Source organism: Microtus ochrogaster, chromosome 24, assembly GCF_000317375.1.
Source record: "Microtus ochrogaster isolate Prairie Vole_2 chromosome 24, MicOch1.0, whole genome shotgun sequence".
Classification (NCBI taxonomy): Eukaryota; Metazoa; Chordata; class Mammalia; order Rodentia; family Cricetidae; genus Microtus; species Microtus ochrogaster.
In genome coordinates this window covers 33,229,543-33,246,673 of record NC_022024.1, presented here as the reverse complement: position 1 = coordinate 33,246,673, position 17,131 = coordinate 33,229,543, and the positions used below count along the sequence as shown (strand labels likewise).

At 42.1% G+C, this 17,131-nt stretch overlaps 1 protein-coding gene across 8 annotated transcripts in view; it reads left to right on the top strand.

The window, feature by feature from the left end:
* Positions 1 to 14,973, top strand: part of Igf1 (insulin like growth factor 1) — an 87,680-nt gene extending 72,707 nt beyond the window's left edge. For 7 of the 8 annotated variants that reach the window (XM_013350346.2, XM_013350345.2, XM_026784543.1 and 4 more), the window contains one exon: positions 8,373 to 14,973. In XM_013350346.2, coding sequence (XP_013205800.1) covers positions 8,373 to 8,398 — 26 coding nt within the window. In that variant the 3' untranslated portion in view covers positions 8,399 to 14,973. The remainder of the gene's footprint in view (positions 1 to 8,372) is intronic. The other variant, XM_005358213.3, reaches the window with a different exon arrangement.
* Positions 14,974 to 17,131: the final 2,158 nt, after the last annotated feature.

Below are 17,131 nucleotides of genomic sequence, written 5' to 3'. Positions count from 1 at the left end.
GTATCCACTATAGAACTTGTTCCCTTAAATGTTACCTCAGGGCCGAAAGGCCAGTTATTGGTTCCTGTGACCCAAGTAAGAAAGGACACCTGATGCTAGTTAGAGATTCTTCAGGAGCCACTGAACACATAAAAATGACATCAGTTTCCCTTTTCCCAAGGGCCTGCTTGAAATACGAATTCTTCCCCGCTGCCCACATGTTTGAGAACCCATCTATAATGAGGTTTCTCAATGCAAACCTCTGGGTCTCATGCAGCAACCAAGACATATAATCAAGAAATGTCAGTGTGGGTTTATAATCTAGAAAACAGAATGGGATGCTGTCAACAGGGGAACTGATCAGAGATATGGCACAAGAGATCTGTGAATCCATGTCTGATACACAGCACCTCTGAGAAGGTTCCCATCACACCGGGTACTCAGAAACAGCTCCTGAAGTCTACTGGAAGAGTCCCAAGAACTAGGAACTGTTCTGTGTGGAAGGGGGAAAGTCCCAGCTTCATTAGCCATCACGGTTATAGCTTTAGAAAGCGTTGGTCAGGAGAGTTTAAAAATAGAGGCTGCTGGTTAGAAATAAGAATGTGAGATGCACTTACAGTCAGGCCTAATTCTAAATATCTTTGGTCAGAATTTGAACTCTGAAGTCAACCACAGTAAACAGCCTTGAGAGATGAGAAAGAAAACTACGTGTGTGTTCAAAGGAGCACAAGTAAACACGTACATCTATGATGCGTGTGTTTGTGCAGCTTCGTTTGGCACAGTAGGGTGTGTGGGTGAATGACTTTCCAAAGTCATGGGTAAATACCAGAGCGGGTTGCTTTCTTTCAGTGAATATAAATTCCTTTGTAAACATCCCTTGTCACCCACAAAATCCCAAGATTCCTTTGTCTTCTGGAAAAATTCTGGGAGATAGCCCTAAAGTAAGTATGATTCAGGAGATAAAGGGAACATTTTTGGAAGGGGAGAAGAAGTTGGTTTAGAGAAGCAGGGTTCAACCATTCCCATCTGATGTACAGGGAACAGTCTACGGCTCTCCCCTATCTGTAGTTTTCCATAGAATGAAGCAGCAACTTGGGAAACTAGGTCCAAGTCTAATGCTTGACCCCACGGATGGTCCCATGCTCCCCACCTCATCCTGCTGCATCAGAGATGAGCGTTATTGGCCACAACTGCTCCAGGCTTCTGCTATCTCTTTCCCCATCCCTTTAAAGCTTTAAAATTATGTCTCTTTGTTCTGGGAAAGGGTCTATGCCACAGTGTGCATATGGTGGCTGGAGAATAGCTTGACAGAATTGGCCCTCTCTTTCTACCATGATATTCCTGGGGAACAAACTCGGGTTATCAGACTTGGTGGCAATTGCCTTTACCCTGTAAGCCATCTCTCCAGCCCCTGTCTTTTCTTTCTTAGCCATGTTTCCAATGCCCTCTCCTTGCTCTGGAATATCCGCTTTCATTCTCTAACAATCTAAGCATGATAGCTAACAACATTCTTATCCCTGCTAAAATGGCTCCAAAGTTCCAATGGAAAGACTCAAAAATTTTAAATCAAACTTAAACTGGCTGAGTGGTCCCTGACTTCCAAGCAAGGATTCATATGCCAAAAGTTTTTACAAAATCCTGTAAAGTCTAGAAACATTCACATGGAGCTTTCTGTCTGGCCAACACCAAGAGGTTAAGTAATCAAAGGCCAACCAGCCCTGCCATCTGTGAAAATATGATGGGCTATTTTCACAGCTGTAGATAACAATTATGGCAGGACAGAAATTTCAAATAATTAAGAGCAAGAGTATGGCAGGTCGAGGGTTGGGGATGATTCCTAATAACCTGACAATGGTGCCCTAGGAGATGTGTGACGTCGATGTCATGGCAAGGCATGTTTAAAAGTTCATGGGACATTATAAGGCAAGCAGAAAGGGACATGTAGATGGAGCAATAAATGCATGGCATCATTATTGCTCTTCCATCAGTATTCATCGACCAGGTCTCTATTAAACGCTCTCTGTCTCTGTGAATAAAATTTGTATTCTTCAAAAGAATACAGGCTAGAGTAGAGATGCTTGGCACCACAAAGGGATTCTAAAGTTTTAAAGCTGCTTGCAGGAACCATTCTCGTAGCTTGTTCTGCCTTGGAAAAGCACTGGCTGGCATCCCCCATGTTTACTTTTATATGCCGAAGGCTCCCATCAACCTCAAACAGATGCAAATCACTTCAACCTGTCATAGTGTTATTTTGTTCATCCGAAACGTTTGGGAGAGTATTCTAAGCGGCCAAAATTTCTCTCAATTCAATGAGAAGGAAAATTCAGAACACGGAGTTTGAATGTTCTGCCCAGATTTGTCACAACACTCAAAGAATTGAGTGGAAGAGGGCAACACCCTTTCTTACTAACCCTGTGAACTCATCACTGGTACACTGACTTGACACCAGAGGCTTCTCAGGGCCTCGGGTCTCTCAAGGACACTGTGCTACACACACCAGGTCAACAGTAGTCTAAGTCATATGCCAGTTGGAACAGTGGCATTATGGAAGCATGAGGGGATTAGCATCAGAACTAGTTTTCAGGTGAGAGAGGTGCAGACACCAGGAAAGTCACCAGAATCAGGTATTGCACTTTTGGAAGGTCACATCTGAGCCTTTCAGCAATTCCAAAGTCAACCCCTCCCTCAGGGAACAATGGTATGGCTAGGCTTATTTATGACCATCACCATTATTATTATTACAAACAAAAATAACCAAACCACTGTCCATAAAGTCTAGTCTAAACAGCTTTGAACCTGCAGAATTTTTACAACATCCTTCTAGACTTTTAAAGACAACATAAATAAATAAACACTTTCTGCTGCCTAAGGAAGGAGCCCTTTAGTATTCTCTTCTTTTGTCCCCTCTGGCCTTTTAAACCACGAACCAGCGGTTTCTGACATCACAGAAAGATATTCTGGAAATCAAATCAGGTGGTTGTCGGAAGAGGGAGAAAGGGCATAGCTCAAGCTAACCTTGAAGTAACGGTAAGATGCATTCAAGTTCCCCGACATCCCAGCATTCCTAAGAATGCATCATTCATTAAAAGAGGAAAGGAAAACTAGCTGTCGGCATGCTCTCCCAGCATGCATGGATGCTCTGAAAATCCAGGCAGTTTTGCCTATAATCAGAAGAAAAAGAGTAGCATTCAAGTAGAGACAGTGTCTTGGTAGCAGTGACTGTTAAAGACTGGGTAATGATAATAGCTAGTTTTTTCCCAATGCTTGTGAATTACTTCACTCAGCCATCATAAGCCTACATGGTAAATACTATCTTTTTTTTTTCTGCTGTGGAGATAAGAAAACTAAATGTCTTGTCAAGGCCTTGCTCTCACATCTGGCCAAGTCAGAACACACACCCAAGATGGATCCAACCCATTAACCGGCACCTCACTACTTCTCCCATTTCTTAGTTAACATTGGTTAAGCCACAATCCTCAGTATAAGTTCTGAGACAGGAGAGAGGATTGTTATTTTTTGCTTTGGGAACCCAACAGGTGACCGTGCAACTCTTGCTGTTGTTGGTCTAAACTCTCCCCCTATTACTTCTGCAGGAAATTTAAATTAATGTAAAAAAGGAGACAGAGTTGCTATTCGCTTCTGTTTCTCAAACACCCTGCTTGAGTTTAGGAAGGATACAGAGGTAAAGGAAATATGACCTCCCCCCAGTCTCGGGGAACTCCCTTTAAGTGGGGGAGGCAAACATATGCAGAATGGACTCCAAAACATGTCAGTGTTCTAACAAAGGTAGGTGCAAACGAGATATCACACAAGTCAGTCTAGAACGATGCTGTTAAGAGTTAAGCTCACAGAATGGATCTAAACCAAGTGTCTTTGGCAGTGTGTCTCCTTGCAAACAATAGTAACTGTCTTCCTGTGCTGAATAGGTGGACCAAAGTTAGGACAGTCAACCCTCCAACTTGGTGAAGTCAGCGCTTTCACCCCATTCTTTCATATTATTGAGGAGGAAACTGAGGCAAGAACAAGTTCAATGATCACCCATAAGCACGTAACTCTGGTGAAGTGGGGGAGCTGGGACTCAAACTAAGCTTGTAAGCCCAATGGCCTCAGGGAGGTATACGGGAAAGATTTATTAGGAGATGTAGCTGTGTGAGAGAAAAGCAGACGGAGTTCGGTAGTTTGGACAAACCATCAAACAACGATGTTTTCTGATCCCAAGTGGAGAAGGGAGAGAAAGGAGCTCAGGCGGAATTGGCTGATGCTGACATCAGGTGCTAAGGACAGTGTGACAGCCATCAGAGTCTTTAAGACAAAGCAGCCATGAAAGATGTATGTGTTTCAAAAATGGGTCTCCCAACTACACTCATACACAGCTTAGGTTAGGGTCAGCCTGGAACAATCCAATCTGCTCAAAGAGAAAAGTCATGAGGAGGGAGAGGAATAAATAACCATTACGTGAAAGGCAGAAGAAGGTAGTTTCCAAAAAAAAAAGCCAGGCAGAGGCTAGGCACACTGACATGGTGTCCCATATGTCCACCCATGACCCATGTGCCTCTGTCTTAAAGAGTCTGCCACACACAACAGGAACACAGGTTTCTCCCACTGTGTGCTCTGTTCCTTGGCTTTAAAGTCACATATTAATGCACAGAGTAGACCTTGTGACTCTCAGCTCGGCTACCAGAGGAGTAAGGCTCATCCGACTCTCTTAGAATTTGAACTTGGGATTCCTTGAAGTCAACAGATTTCAAAGCTGATACCAAGACATCTAAATCAACCTCCACAATACCATGTGTTCCCAAGACAGCTAGAAAAAAAAAAAAAAAAGAACAGCAACACATCCTTTTCAACAAGTTGATGTCTGGGCCACCTCTCAATCATCCACTGTTTTTTATTTCCTTCTTCTTTTCTATTTTCCCTTTTGTGGAGAAGGTCAATGCTGAGTTTGTACTTTGTGCTATAAATGGGCTGCTAGTAATATTCTATGTTGGGCATTATTTCCTCTGGTGCTTTTTTATGGGATGCCAGGCCTTTCCTAGGCTATGCCCTACAATACTTAACTTGTTTGCAGTGGGAGGAAGATGGAAACAGTCTTTTGAAAATATCAACCCTTCCTTCCTGAAGTTTAAAGAGTCTATCATCTTTCTTTTACAGTCTGCCCTGCAGGCAAAAACCCACCCCCTAGCCCAACTAGGCATGATGAAAACAGAAGAAATGGTATACAAGGAGTTAACCCTTGCTAACTGAAAATATAAACAACCACGCAAATGTGGCTTAACTCCCACATTTGATCAGGAAGGCTACCCACCCTCTTAGCTTAGAGTCTTTGACCCCTGAGGTTCCACCTTCACCTGTGAACCCGCTGGGGACGGTGGACAACTGATAAGATTATGAGCTACTGCCATTAGAAAGAGTTCTGGAATTGGAGGCACGAGGTTCCGTTTCTCCTCTTGGTGGGCTAGGTAGCAGGGCAACAGGCCAGTCCCAGAACAGCAAGGATCTTCAACAAACCCAAAGCAGAAATCCAGCTCAACTCTAAGAAACACCAGCTTGTTTGGTTTTTTTAACCCTTTTAAAAGATCCCTCAAAGGTCCAAGGGTCACAGTGCCTGTGCCCACCCTGAGGACGACTGTGAGAATGAGCGAGAAGACACGGGGACTTGTATGAACTAATCCTCAGCGTTCTGTCAATGTGCAGGGATGGCTCCTGTTATTTCTGCTCTTAGTTCTAACAGCCCGGTCCTCTGTAGCCTGACACACATCGCTAAATCTTAGCAAGCCTCAGCCTGGAAATGGAGTGGGTACAAAAGAGGTCACCTTGCCAAAATGGCCAGGAGGAGCCAGTGAGAGCATTTACTCGACCGTAGAGGCCAGCAGGTGTCAGACAAGATTACTGCGCTGTTTGTTGTTATTAACCTTTGATGATCTCCACCCTCCAAAGGTCTACGGGTAACTTTCCAGAGGAAAACCAGAGAGCTATGGAAGAAAGCAAACGGCCTCTATTACAAATTAACCCCTCCCCAGCTGATCCTTTAATAAGCTGTTGCGCCGTCCCTTCAGAAGGGTCATTCTTCCATCAACCCCGGTGAGCTGGAAGACCGGCATTTTTTTTTTTAATAATCTTACCTTCTCTGGTGTGAATAGGAAATAATATTTACTCACTACCGTTTTCCTTTCAAAATGCTGTCTAGCTGCGTACTAGAAACAGTTTCGGCTGCTTTGTTTGTCTTGGACAAGGTGCTGAAGTGAAAAGTTTTTGCTTGGCTGTGCGCGAAACTGTTTCATAACCCTTCAAGAAGGGCACTGGAGGTGGGCGCCAGCTCCAAGGACGGCTGCCCCTCACAGGCCTCCTCCTGCAGCCTATTGTCAAGGGTAGCCAGATAATTAAATTAAGACAATGAGCGAAGCAACAGATGCAACCGAAACCCAAGGGCCTGAGTGCTTTTGTTCGCCCCTGTCATTGTCTGCAACAAAGAAATCACGTGAGCGCCCGGGAAGAGAGCCAACGGCAAACCAGACACACAGCTGGTCCTAAATGGGTTCTCTGCGCCTGTGTGCTGGGGAAGCATGCTACTCAGGGCAGTGGTGGGCACGTTTCAGCTCATAGCTCTGCCGGATGCTGAGGCAGTCCCCCAAGAAAACCACCAGGGGACACTTCTGCCCACCTTCATCCTGTCTACCTTCGGCTTTAGAGAGAAGAGAAAGGACTGGAAGACAGATCTGTAAGATGGCCAATCTAACCTCATTTTCCCCCTTTTAATGGCTGTACAGCCCTCATACATTTCAAGCCTAAAGAACAGAAGAGACCGGAAAGCGTTCTGTGGCAAATTCGTAACTCAGCCTGAGAAGGGGGGGTTGTAAGCGAGAGATAGTGGGGTTTCTTTCATCGTTACCAGCTCATTCCTGAATTCAGTGTGTGCATTATAAATTATTCTTTATTTCTAAGCCAGTGAGCATATTAAAGAGGGGGAAAAAGTATAATTCAAATGAGTATACTCCCCTAGTAAGTGTGGTTGATAAATGTGTAGAATAGCACTGTCGCTACTATAGCTATCTGAAGCACACGGCCAGATGGATCCAATGGGTCCACATGCTTCAAATGGTTTGGGAACTCTAATGATCTTCTCCTCTGTCACAGATGACTTCATTTGTCTAGAAAACGATTATAAGACAGGGAGCGGAAGTTCACTGGTAGATTAATGTCTAATGCATTGCCCAGTAATGAAAGCATGTTAAGTGAACTTCGATAGAGTCATATGCTATAAAAAGGGAAAGTCTCAGTATTTTAAACTGATGGCATTTCGAGACGCTCTACCCAAGGTCCCACTTTTTTCAGGGCCTGCTTCTTAAACAACGGGGTGCGGACCTGGTATTTTCAAGAGTGTGTTTAAGAGATGATGCCCCCTTTCTTCTGTTTGGTCAGTGTGATATGGACTCCCCAAGTTCCCTTTCACATTTCATGAAGGACTCAGTGGTAGAAGTCGCACTCCTGGCAGTGCTGATCAACAGGTGTCGGAGAAATGGCCACATGCCTAAGAGTCTTGGTTGATAGGTATTGGTTCTAAGGAATGGCAGTGTTCATCAGTATTAAATCCTCACCCTTCCTAGGTCTCTGAAGTCCTTTAGTTCCTAACACAATTGAAATTTAGTAGGCATTACCTTAAGCAGAAAAGTTCTGGCTGCTCTTTATAAAGCAATAATGGAAAACAAGCTTAACAAAACTCCCGAGGTAACCTCAGAGTCTGATGAGTCTGGGGTTTTCTTGCTTGTTACTTGGGTCTGTTTTGTTTTGTTTTGCTCACTGAAGGGGGGATATGCTTCTAGTCAGAAGGTTAGAATTCTCCATCCTGTGAATAAATCTGGGCCAGAGGCGGAGGGAAAGCGTGGCTTCTCTGTGCAGTTACAGAGCAGTGATACCTAGACCACAGAAGCTCTCAGAGATAAGTCAAGTGTGATTGAAGTATTAACTAAAGGTCTGTCCAACTGTATGTTCCTCCAAGAATTCAAGACCCTAAACCTTCTTTTAGCTGGTTGGTGAAGCAGGAGATATGAAAGGATGAGACCCTGTGTTGGAAAGAGCTAGGCCTAGTACCCGGAAGAGTCAGCGGTCTCCTATAGCACAAGGACAAAGGGAAAGGGGCTTTAAGTTACAGAAATTTATTATTATATATCTGATAAAGAACTATAAGAGTGTAAAAATTACCAAAGTAAGGAAATAATAAAGTTTTAAAGGTATCAAAATACCACTCACCCTGTTTTGATCATCATCGTGTATGTGTCTCGAGTTAGTTATCTATCAAATGGTGATGAATGAACACACGGGATAAATGGATTGTTTAAAGACATGCATAGCTATATAAACATCAACTTAAAGGGACCTTTCTTCCTTCTTTGTAGGAAGTACATTTGAAGAACGCAAGTAGAGGGAGTGCGGGGAACAAGAACTACAGGATGTAGGAAGAGTCTCCCGAGAAGCAGAAAATGAGATGTCACCGGCAGGATCCTTTGATCTGCATGAACCGCCTGCAAAACATTGGAAAAAAACCTACCAAACAATAATACATTCAATAACATTTCCAAGACGGGCATTTTCCCCCCGTGAAATATACACGTAAACATTCCAATATTGTCTTTAGGAGTGTTTGTTAAAACAAACAAACAAACTTTGCACCTTGCAAAAATGGTCCTAGAGTGGGTAGATTACTGTTGATCCTTTATCAATAATGTTCTATAGAGAAAAAAATATATATATATAATTATATCTCCTAGTCCCTGCCTCTCAAGAGCCGGAAATGCATGGGTGTTGTATAGATCCAGTTGCACTAAATTCCTCTCTGAATCGTGGCTGCTGGAGCCATTCAGCAGCTGTGTGGAAGTGGTTCATGAGTTACTTTCCTTGTTTTCACTTTCCCCCACATAGCTCAAGCTGCCTGTTTCACAGAGTCCAGTAATCTTGTCTGTCCATCTCCAGTAGCCCCGCCCTGTCCGAGCTATGGATTTGTTAAATTCGGCCTCCTCAAAAGCAATAGCGAGTTAAGTAGCCAACCAGCCCACCAAGTTTTAACCCAACAGATTCCATCCGTGGCATTTGTACCAAATATAAGTTGGATGCATTTATTTTAGACACAAAGCTTTATTTTTCCACATCGAGTTACGGCAAAAGAAACAGAATGACGGTAATTGCAGCGTTGAGACCAATCAGTTCTAGGTGTGTGTTTGGAACATAGGACGTCTCTTCCGCTCTCGATGGTTCCTTCAAATGATAAGTTAGTCTGTAACCTAATTAGCAATTTCTCTTTTTATTTTTTTCCATATAGAGCACTATGTAAATTTAGCATACCAATAATACAGGATCTATCAAACAGTGTGTAAAACTCTGTTGTTGTTGTTGTTGTTTTTTAGTACAATGGTGCTATTTTGTAGTTTGTCATATGAAAGAATCTGGTCAAAATGGTAAAAGGTGAAAGCAAAGCCAAAATGAAAGCCTGGAGCCTAAGATGACAAAATTAGGAAAGGAACTAAAAAAGAAAACAAAAATCCATCCTCTTGGGAGATGCAAAGGCCTCCCCAGCTATGCCTTCCAAGAGGAATTTAAGATATGGAGCCCACTAAGACACATGTACTCAGTGAGTCCAGAGAGGATGCTGTGGGGTGGGAGAAAAGCAAGAGGCTGGGGATTTTTCAGAGTCCTGGTTTCTTTTTAATCACTGATGAAATAAGTAGTTGCAACCTCTGCCACACAGACTCACACCTTGTGACCCTGGTCAAGTCACTCCAACTCTTGGTGCCTCAGTTTCCTCATCTGCAAAATGGGGGCAATATGTCATCTACCTACCTCAAAGGGGGTGGTATGAATATTAAAAATGAGAGCTCTTCAGATTTTTCCTCTGGGTTTCCAGGAGGGTGTAACACCAGAGCCCTTGAATTGCTGGGATACAAGGAATGCTGGGACTAACCCATTGACAAAGTAGCTCCGTGGATTATCCGCCCATCACTGCGAGGCTACCATGCTATCCAAGTGCTGACTGGAGAAGCTGTCCAATGACCTAGCGGAGAACTAACGACTCCATCTCTCCAACACGAAAAAGTAAGAGACACTTGATTTACAATTTGATTTTACTTCTGCCTTGAATGTACGCATAGAAAGATAAGTAAAAAGACGGAAAGAGGGAGAGAGAGGGAGATCTTGGCCAATCAAAGAGTATTCTACTTGTCCACTTCCATTCACCCTTCCAGGCACTTAGCATCTCGGAATAACTCTAATATCATCAGTGATAATCTACTCAGTTTGGAAACCACATTTTCCTTCCCTTTAGTATATAAAAACAGGCCCCAATATTCTTAAGTTTTGAAATAATATCTATTAAAAAAATCACAAGTTACTTTAGTGGACATAGTCCTATACCCTTGAATGTATATACACTTATTTTATTTAGTGAAAATGTGCTGGCCAGACTGCTAATTGAGAGGCACAAATTTTTCTTCTCAACCCCAAGGTTCCCCCTAGCGTTGCTTAGACGGAAGAACCCAGCTTCCTGCAGATGTATTGTATGCATTCAACTGGGCATTGATAACCCCCCACAAAAACCCTAGAAAGTGTTTCCTATTTGTGGGGCAAGATTGTCTCCTTCTTTAGAAAAAAAAAATATTCAATGCTCAGATAATCTTATTGTCTGTAGCATTTTCCTCATTTCCTGACTTCCTTAATATTCTTATAAAATGTTTAAGAAAAACAAACAAACAAAAGACATTTTTAGTTTTCCATCTACTGGGTTGCCCCGAGATTCTCTGAATAAGTGCAGGAAGTGCTGTTCAGCAAAGCCCTCAGAAAGCTTGGCATGCTGAACGTGCCCTATGCACAACGGAGAGACGTCAATGGAATAGACCAATTTCGCCATCTTCCTGTTTCCCAAAGGTGTGGTGGGAAAAGTTGGACCCTCCCACGCCCACGGTAGCACTCCTGGCATTAGTTCTTGTTTCCAGCGTGTTCCTTTTAAAATTAGTGATTCCCAGAAACCCTCAGAGGCAGTCTTCTACAGATCTATGGGCTTCCTGCCGTGGTCGGATATGGGGATTCCCAGTGTCTGTCGCAGACTTAGTTCATTTCGTTCTATACACAGTTGAAAAATCTCTCAATGATGAAAACTTAGATATGCAGTCCTTTATCTGATACATAATTCTCTCCAACTCGATCAGAAATCAACTAATAAAAGTTAATTCTACTAACATATCATTATACTCTCAAGCAGATGAATTTGAAGATACATGTAGATTAATGAACTGTACGATAAATCTACATAAATTCTGAAAGCCAACCGATGAAGCAGAATGATTCAAGACTGTTAGGAAGAGACACTTGAAGTTTGACAACTCTAAACTTCCATAGCTTTGCTACGAAGTTAAACTGCTTAGTGTCTAGACACGGGGCAACTTTAAGAGGTTCACAAAGGAACAATAAAGATAGGAAGGAAGGAGTTTTCATTTGATAGGCTTATTCCTGATTTAATTAAAAAAGACTCAGTACTTAGTCAAATTTTACTCTTATTCTCCAAAGAGTATCAATTGTTTGAACATTGTGAGATGAGCCAGTCCTACAGAAAAAGTGAGTGCTTCTTCCCATTATAGTCTGCTTTCCTAGGGTTAAAAAAATACATTCTTAATACCCACCCTATATGCATGTACCCTACACCCACGCACCCACGCGCGCACATGCACACACAAATACCTACTTATCATAAGAGACACCAAACGGAATAATAAGAAGAAATCATTCTCTTGAAAATCTTATTTTTAACAAAAGCAGCCCTGTCCCCTTGCAACTCCTTCCCCTTCTTGGACTGTTGATGCGAAACCATGGAAATGTCTGTGTAGATGAAACCCTCTCATACCCCACGGCTCCAGGATTTCTGTTATCGGTTTGTGCACTTGGGAGGGTGTGCGGGAGAGAGCACGTGGCAGGTTTTGCTTTCCCATTTATTGTTTGGCCAGCTATGCCAATGTGGTGCTATTGTTTCTTTAAGAAAGTACTTGACTATAAAAAAAAATGAAAAAAGAAAAAAAAAGAAAGCATAGACATATTTTTTTAAAGTATGAAAACAACAATCCTCTAGCTAGATGACGTAATAAGATAGTGTTAGATCTCGCCACCACCTTTCAACTCTGTGTTACTTATAAGTAGAATATTGTTCACCAAGTTGTGAGTTTGGGGGTTCAGAGACAGAGGATGGGAAGTGTTTAAAGTCAGAAGGTTCCATTATTTCACTGGCTCTCGAAATCAACAAAATTAGCGATATTTTACCCAATCTGAAATGTTGGTCAAGAGTATGGAGTAAAAGTGGAAGGAGAAAAAGAACTTGAGGCAAATGGCAGCAGAGGGTGACGTTCCCTCGTGCCTTTCTGTAGGTTGTTTGGGTTTCTTGTTTAGTTTTGGGCTTGATTTTAGTTTGGTGTATGTGTGTATGTGTGTGCGCGCGCGTTCATGTGCGTGTGTGTGTTTGTGTGCGCGCGCGCGCACGCGTGCGCGTGCTCCCCTCAGAAACAAATACTCAAGATAGCAGAGAAAATAAAAACGGAGGCTTTAACAACATAGACGTACCTATTTGTAGAAACACCTTCTGCCAGGCCCTCTGGGGTGCACACCGATTCCCGGTTTGTAGAGGATGCTCTTCCGTCAGACAGCTCAAGGAGTGGCCACTCTCCTTGAAGCAGCCATGGATCTCGCTGAGGAAGGTTAGAAACTAGTTCCTTGTGAGGTGGGAATTGTCTACCGACAGAGAAAGAAAAGAACTCATGAGAAATTTTTTTGAAGAAGATGGCTAACGGTCTGTGAAGATTTTGTTCTGTTTTGTGTTGGGTTTTGGTTTTCACTTTTTACAGTCTTTATGAATGGAAAGCTTAACGTTCAAAAGTGACTCCGTCTTTTTCCTATTTCAGAGCAGAATGGAAGGCAATAAACTCACGTAGACTCTTGGTAGGCTAGCTCGAAATGTACGGTTTGACTGAAGGCGTAAATCACAATCCCACACCAGTTTGGAATTATGATTTATAGAATGGTTATTTATTTAAGGGGGCAAAACTTACAGAGCACCGTCCCTGACGACAGCCCTCTGCGCAATCAGGAAGGGAGCCTAGTGGCCGGAAGTGGAGCCGGAAGCCTGAGAGAAAGAGCACGCATGCCCACGCGAGCGCTGAGGAAAGAGGCCGTTTTTTTTAAAGGAGAGAAACCACGCCCCAATGGGCTGGTATCTCAGCGGCTATTGGCTGGAGGAGCAGAGGAGCTCCCGCAACATTTGACTTATCGAATCAGACTATTTTAAGTGTCCCTTTCTATTTTCGATCCTGGAAAGAATGTCTTAATGTATTAGAATAGGCCCTACTTGGCTCTTCTCCCGAGAATGAGCATTCGCGCTCAAAGCACATGGCTTGTCCCATGTTTTCAAAGATGAATGATTAATATTAAGGAGTTATTTACCTTAAAATACAGTAGAAGTGTGAGTCTCTGTCCCCACTCCCCCACAAAGGTCATGAAATTCTGAATCTGAGGGGGGGAAAAAAAACTAACGGAAATTTTTGTTGCTTGTTTTGTTTTCAAAGCTAGTGCTTAGCCCTGCAGTGCGTATTAGCCTACCGCTATTGTGATATTCCATAAGACTTTCCTGTTAGGTATTAGAAATTGACATATAGACACTGTCTTTGTGTGCTTCCCATTTAAAAGGAAAGAGACAAGACTGTCTGAAGCTTAAGTGCATATGGTATATGACACCAATTTAAATAACCACGTCACATCTGAGACAATCCTCTCTTTCTTATCATTTTAAAGAAAACTTCCCCAGATATGACAGAGGCCCAGGGGACTTTGGAAACTGTCTTTGTTCCTCCAAGTCCTGTTTGTCTTCCCTAGTGACTGCCTCAGAATTTTACATAGGCTGGCCAGCCAAATCCAGCAACGAAAGGATTGCCTTTCCAAACACATTTCACATGTTCCCTTCTCATGGATGATTACATTGATTACAAACATAATTTCTCTCTGTTTTTTTTTTTTAATCTGTCACTGAGTTGGGTGTTTAAGGAGAAAAAAAATCATTAACAAAGAATGAGAAAGAAGACAAAAAATCCAAATGCCACTGCCCAGTTGAAATAGGAGCTAAAATGGAAATACTTTGTCCTACCTGAGACCCAGGCTAAATCACCTTCAGCGTGACCTTTCACAGTCTTTAGAATTGGCCTGTGTTTAAATTGCCTGAGCCTAAAAGCAAGCGCTGTTCATTTATTTTCCTTTGTCCAAAATGCACTGGGTAAAGTACGGCAATGAGAGAAGAACTCTAAAAATCGCCTTTCCGGGCGCCCCCAACTCCACTGCCCAGCTCTTCGGAGTCTCTTCTGCTCATCTTCTGATCTCGTTGTGTTTGAGTATTTACCTTGTACCTACTGCAAAACACCCCGCAGGGGGATGCTGAAACCTCGAGCTGTCTCTTCGCAACTCTTCTCTGTGTCTGTGTATCATGAAAATGTCTATTCAAATTATCCAGTTTGTGAACACCGTGCAGTCTATAGTCAATTTACGGGAAAGCTCCAGATTATCATATTGTATCAGATCTCTGTTGGTTAAAGTGCTAATGAGCTATGAGAATTTGGATGACATCATGTATTTTTGCTTCATTTACTCTTATCACACTTAACAGCCAATTGTGATAATTAACTTACAGGCATTGAATTAATTTTCCTCCTGAAGCTGGAAAGTAATAATTGGTCGTTCATTGTATCTCTTTTATTCAAAAATATCTTCTATCAAATTAATCCTGATTTTGTTTGAAATGATTATTACTCAGTTCATTTATGGCGAAACAATATCAGTTCTAACGACTTCTAGACATGTAACTAACTGACTCATTATCTTACATTTACTGTTTAGCAAGCATATTTTGAAAATGTATGGCTGGAGTGTCATAATAAAATGTTATATCTTTCTTTAGTAATTACATTAAAATTACTCGTGTTTGATTAATTGCTTCCTTTGATGTGGTCTGTCATTTCTTAAGAGGCTTACAGTTATGTCGCGTTTTTAGTAGGGACGGTGAGAGTAACGCACAACACAGAAAACACCCGGAAAAAAAAAAAAAACTTAGTCAAACATCACAGTGATATCTTAGAATTTACAAGAGTTTCAAAGGACTTATGGAAAGCATAGATGAGATTATTAATTGTATGATCCATCCATGAGCAAATGAAGCAGGTAGGTGAGACCCATCCCATCCACTGGGACCCAACAGTGACATGTACCCATGATGCAATTATTTGGGAAAATATTTTTCATGCCAGGAGATCCAACAGCATCCTAGAAGGCACATACACAAATAGTACTGGATGCACTCCCATGAGAGATTTTGTATGATGTGATCTCCCAGCATTGGATTATTTTAAGAAATCTACTTACTGAATACATACCATAGTATCCTACTCACACAAGCATTAGTCAAGGACAAGTTGTAGCATATAGAACTTTCCCTCCTGTTCAAGAGTCTGATTCTACTTCCCTTTTTATAAACCTACCTTTAACTTTTTAGAACGTTACTGAAAAGTAGATAGGAGTCACGTGATTTGCACTTGGATTTAAGGAAATAAGGCAGATGTTTTCCTTACTTACAAAGGTCTTGCACACCCTTGGTAGCTGACTTCAACTTAACTCCCAATCCTTGTTCCTTTAAAATTGCCATGGATTTTTCCACCAATATTCTGCAGCCCCTCTTTCAAATTCCGATGTGGCAAGAGTCTTCTCTGTAGCTCCTCCCTTTCCCCCCCGACAAGATGACACCTTTCCCCTCCATTCCCATCTGCCTAACCTAGTTACACCCTTTTCTGAAATGGTTTGAGGGTAATGAAGTGAGAGGTTGCTAGGCATGTGACAGAACAGGGTTTCCACTTCGACACCCAGCATCATTAGTCCAAACGCACCAAGGAATCTCTGACTCTCACAGGCCACTGGGTAAGACCCTGTCCTTTTCTGAACTTCATTTTGAACTTCACCTAGGAAACCCTTTACAAGCTTGCAAGAAAGTTCTGTTATGTTCTGGGAAGCAATTGATCACAGTTTTACCTATGTTTGGGGGTATGGGCAGACTGATTTACTTTTTAGTGTTAAATATTGTCCAAAGCCATTTATCCTCCCGAAGAGCTAAGGAACAATTCTTCCCCTGGGAAGTTCTCCATGATTATCTAGGCCACATCATTGCCTTTCATAAAAATAACATTCCTGGCTCTTTGATGAATATCAGTGATAATTAGCATGAACAGTAACAATAATAATGGCTGACAATAAGTTATTACTATGATCTACCTATACCGTGTCATTTATCTTTGTTTTTTTAAAAAAAGCATCCAGCACCATTATGACTCTGAAACTAGGGATGGAGGCTCAAACTCACTGATAGACTAAAAGTCAAAGACTCCAAGCAGACCTGAAGAAGATCTGAAGACACAAAAGACTGTGTACTCAAAACGTCATCATTTCATATTCGATTCAGATGTAAGGACATAGCATACTAATAATAGACACTTCCTATTCAAGTTCATTTTCAGTGTTAGAGGCAGGAGTGTAGCTGCCTATGTCTTTGACTTCTAAACCACATGGGAGCAAATCATCAGGGTAAATAACCGTTTCTGCCCAGCAGCGATGTTTGTAAGCTCATCTCTCAACATTGCTTCTGCCCCTCTTCTGCTTGTTTAGGCTGCAGTGCTAATTCTTGAGAGCGCTCTGAATAGTGACTGGGAAATTCAAGAGCCAACCAGTCTTGGGATACATTGAGGAGCAAGGTTATGTCTTAGACCTGCAATAATCCAGGGATAAATAAGCCCTATATAAGGAAATGTGTAAATTGATCATGAAGACTCTTATCAGAGATTTGGAAGTAATCCATCTGCTTTTATTCCCCCAAAAGTTTTTCAAATTTGTTGAGTTCTCAAGGGCCAATGGCTGAACTGGGTGTTCTAGAGGAAAAACCGTATCTTTATAGTCTGGGGTGTCATGATATCAACACACCTACACCTCTTCCTCTGCAGTTCACCTTAGCCAAGTCACACGAGAGGTTCCAAACTTTTGAAAACCTATGGAGTCACTCAGAGTGGTGAGAATAAGGGACATGTTATTGGCATTTCTTGAG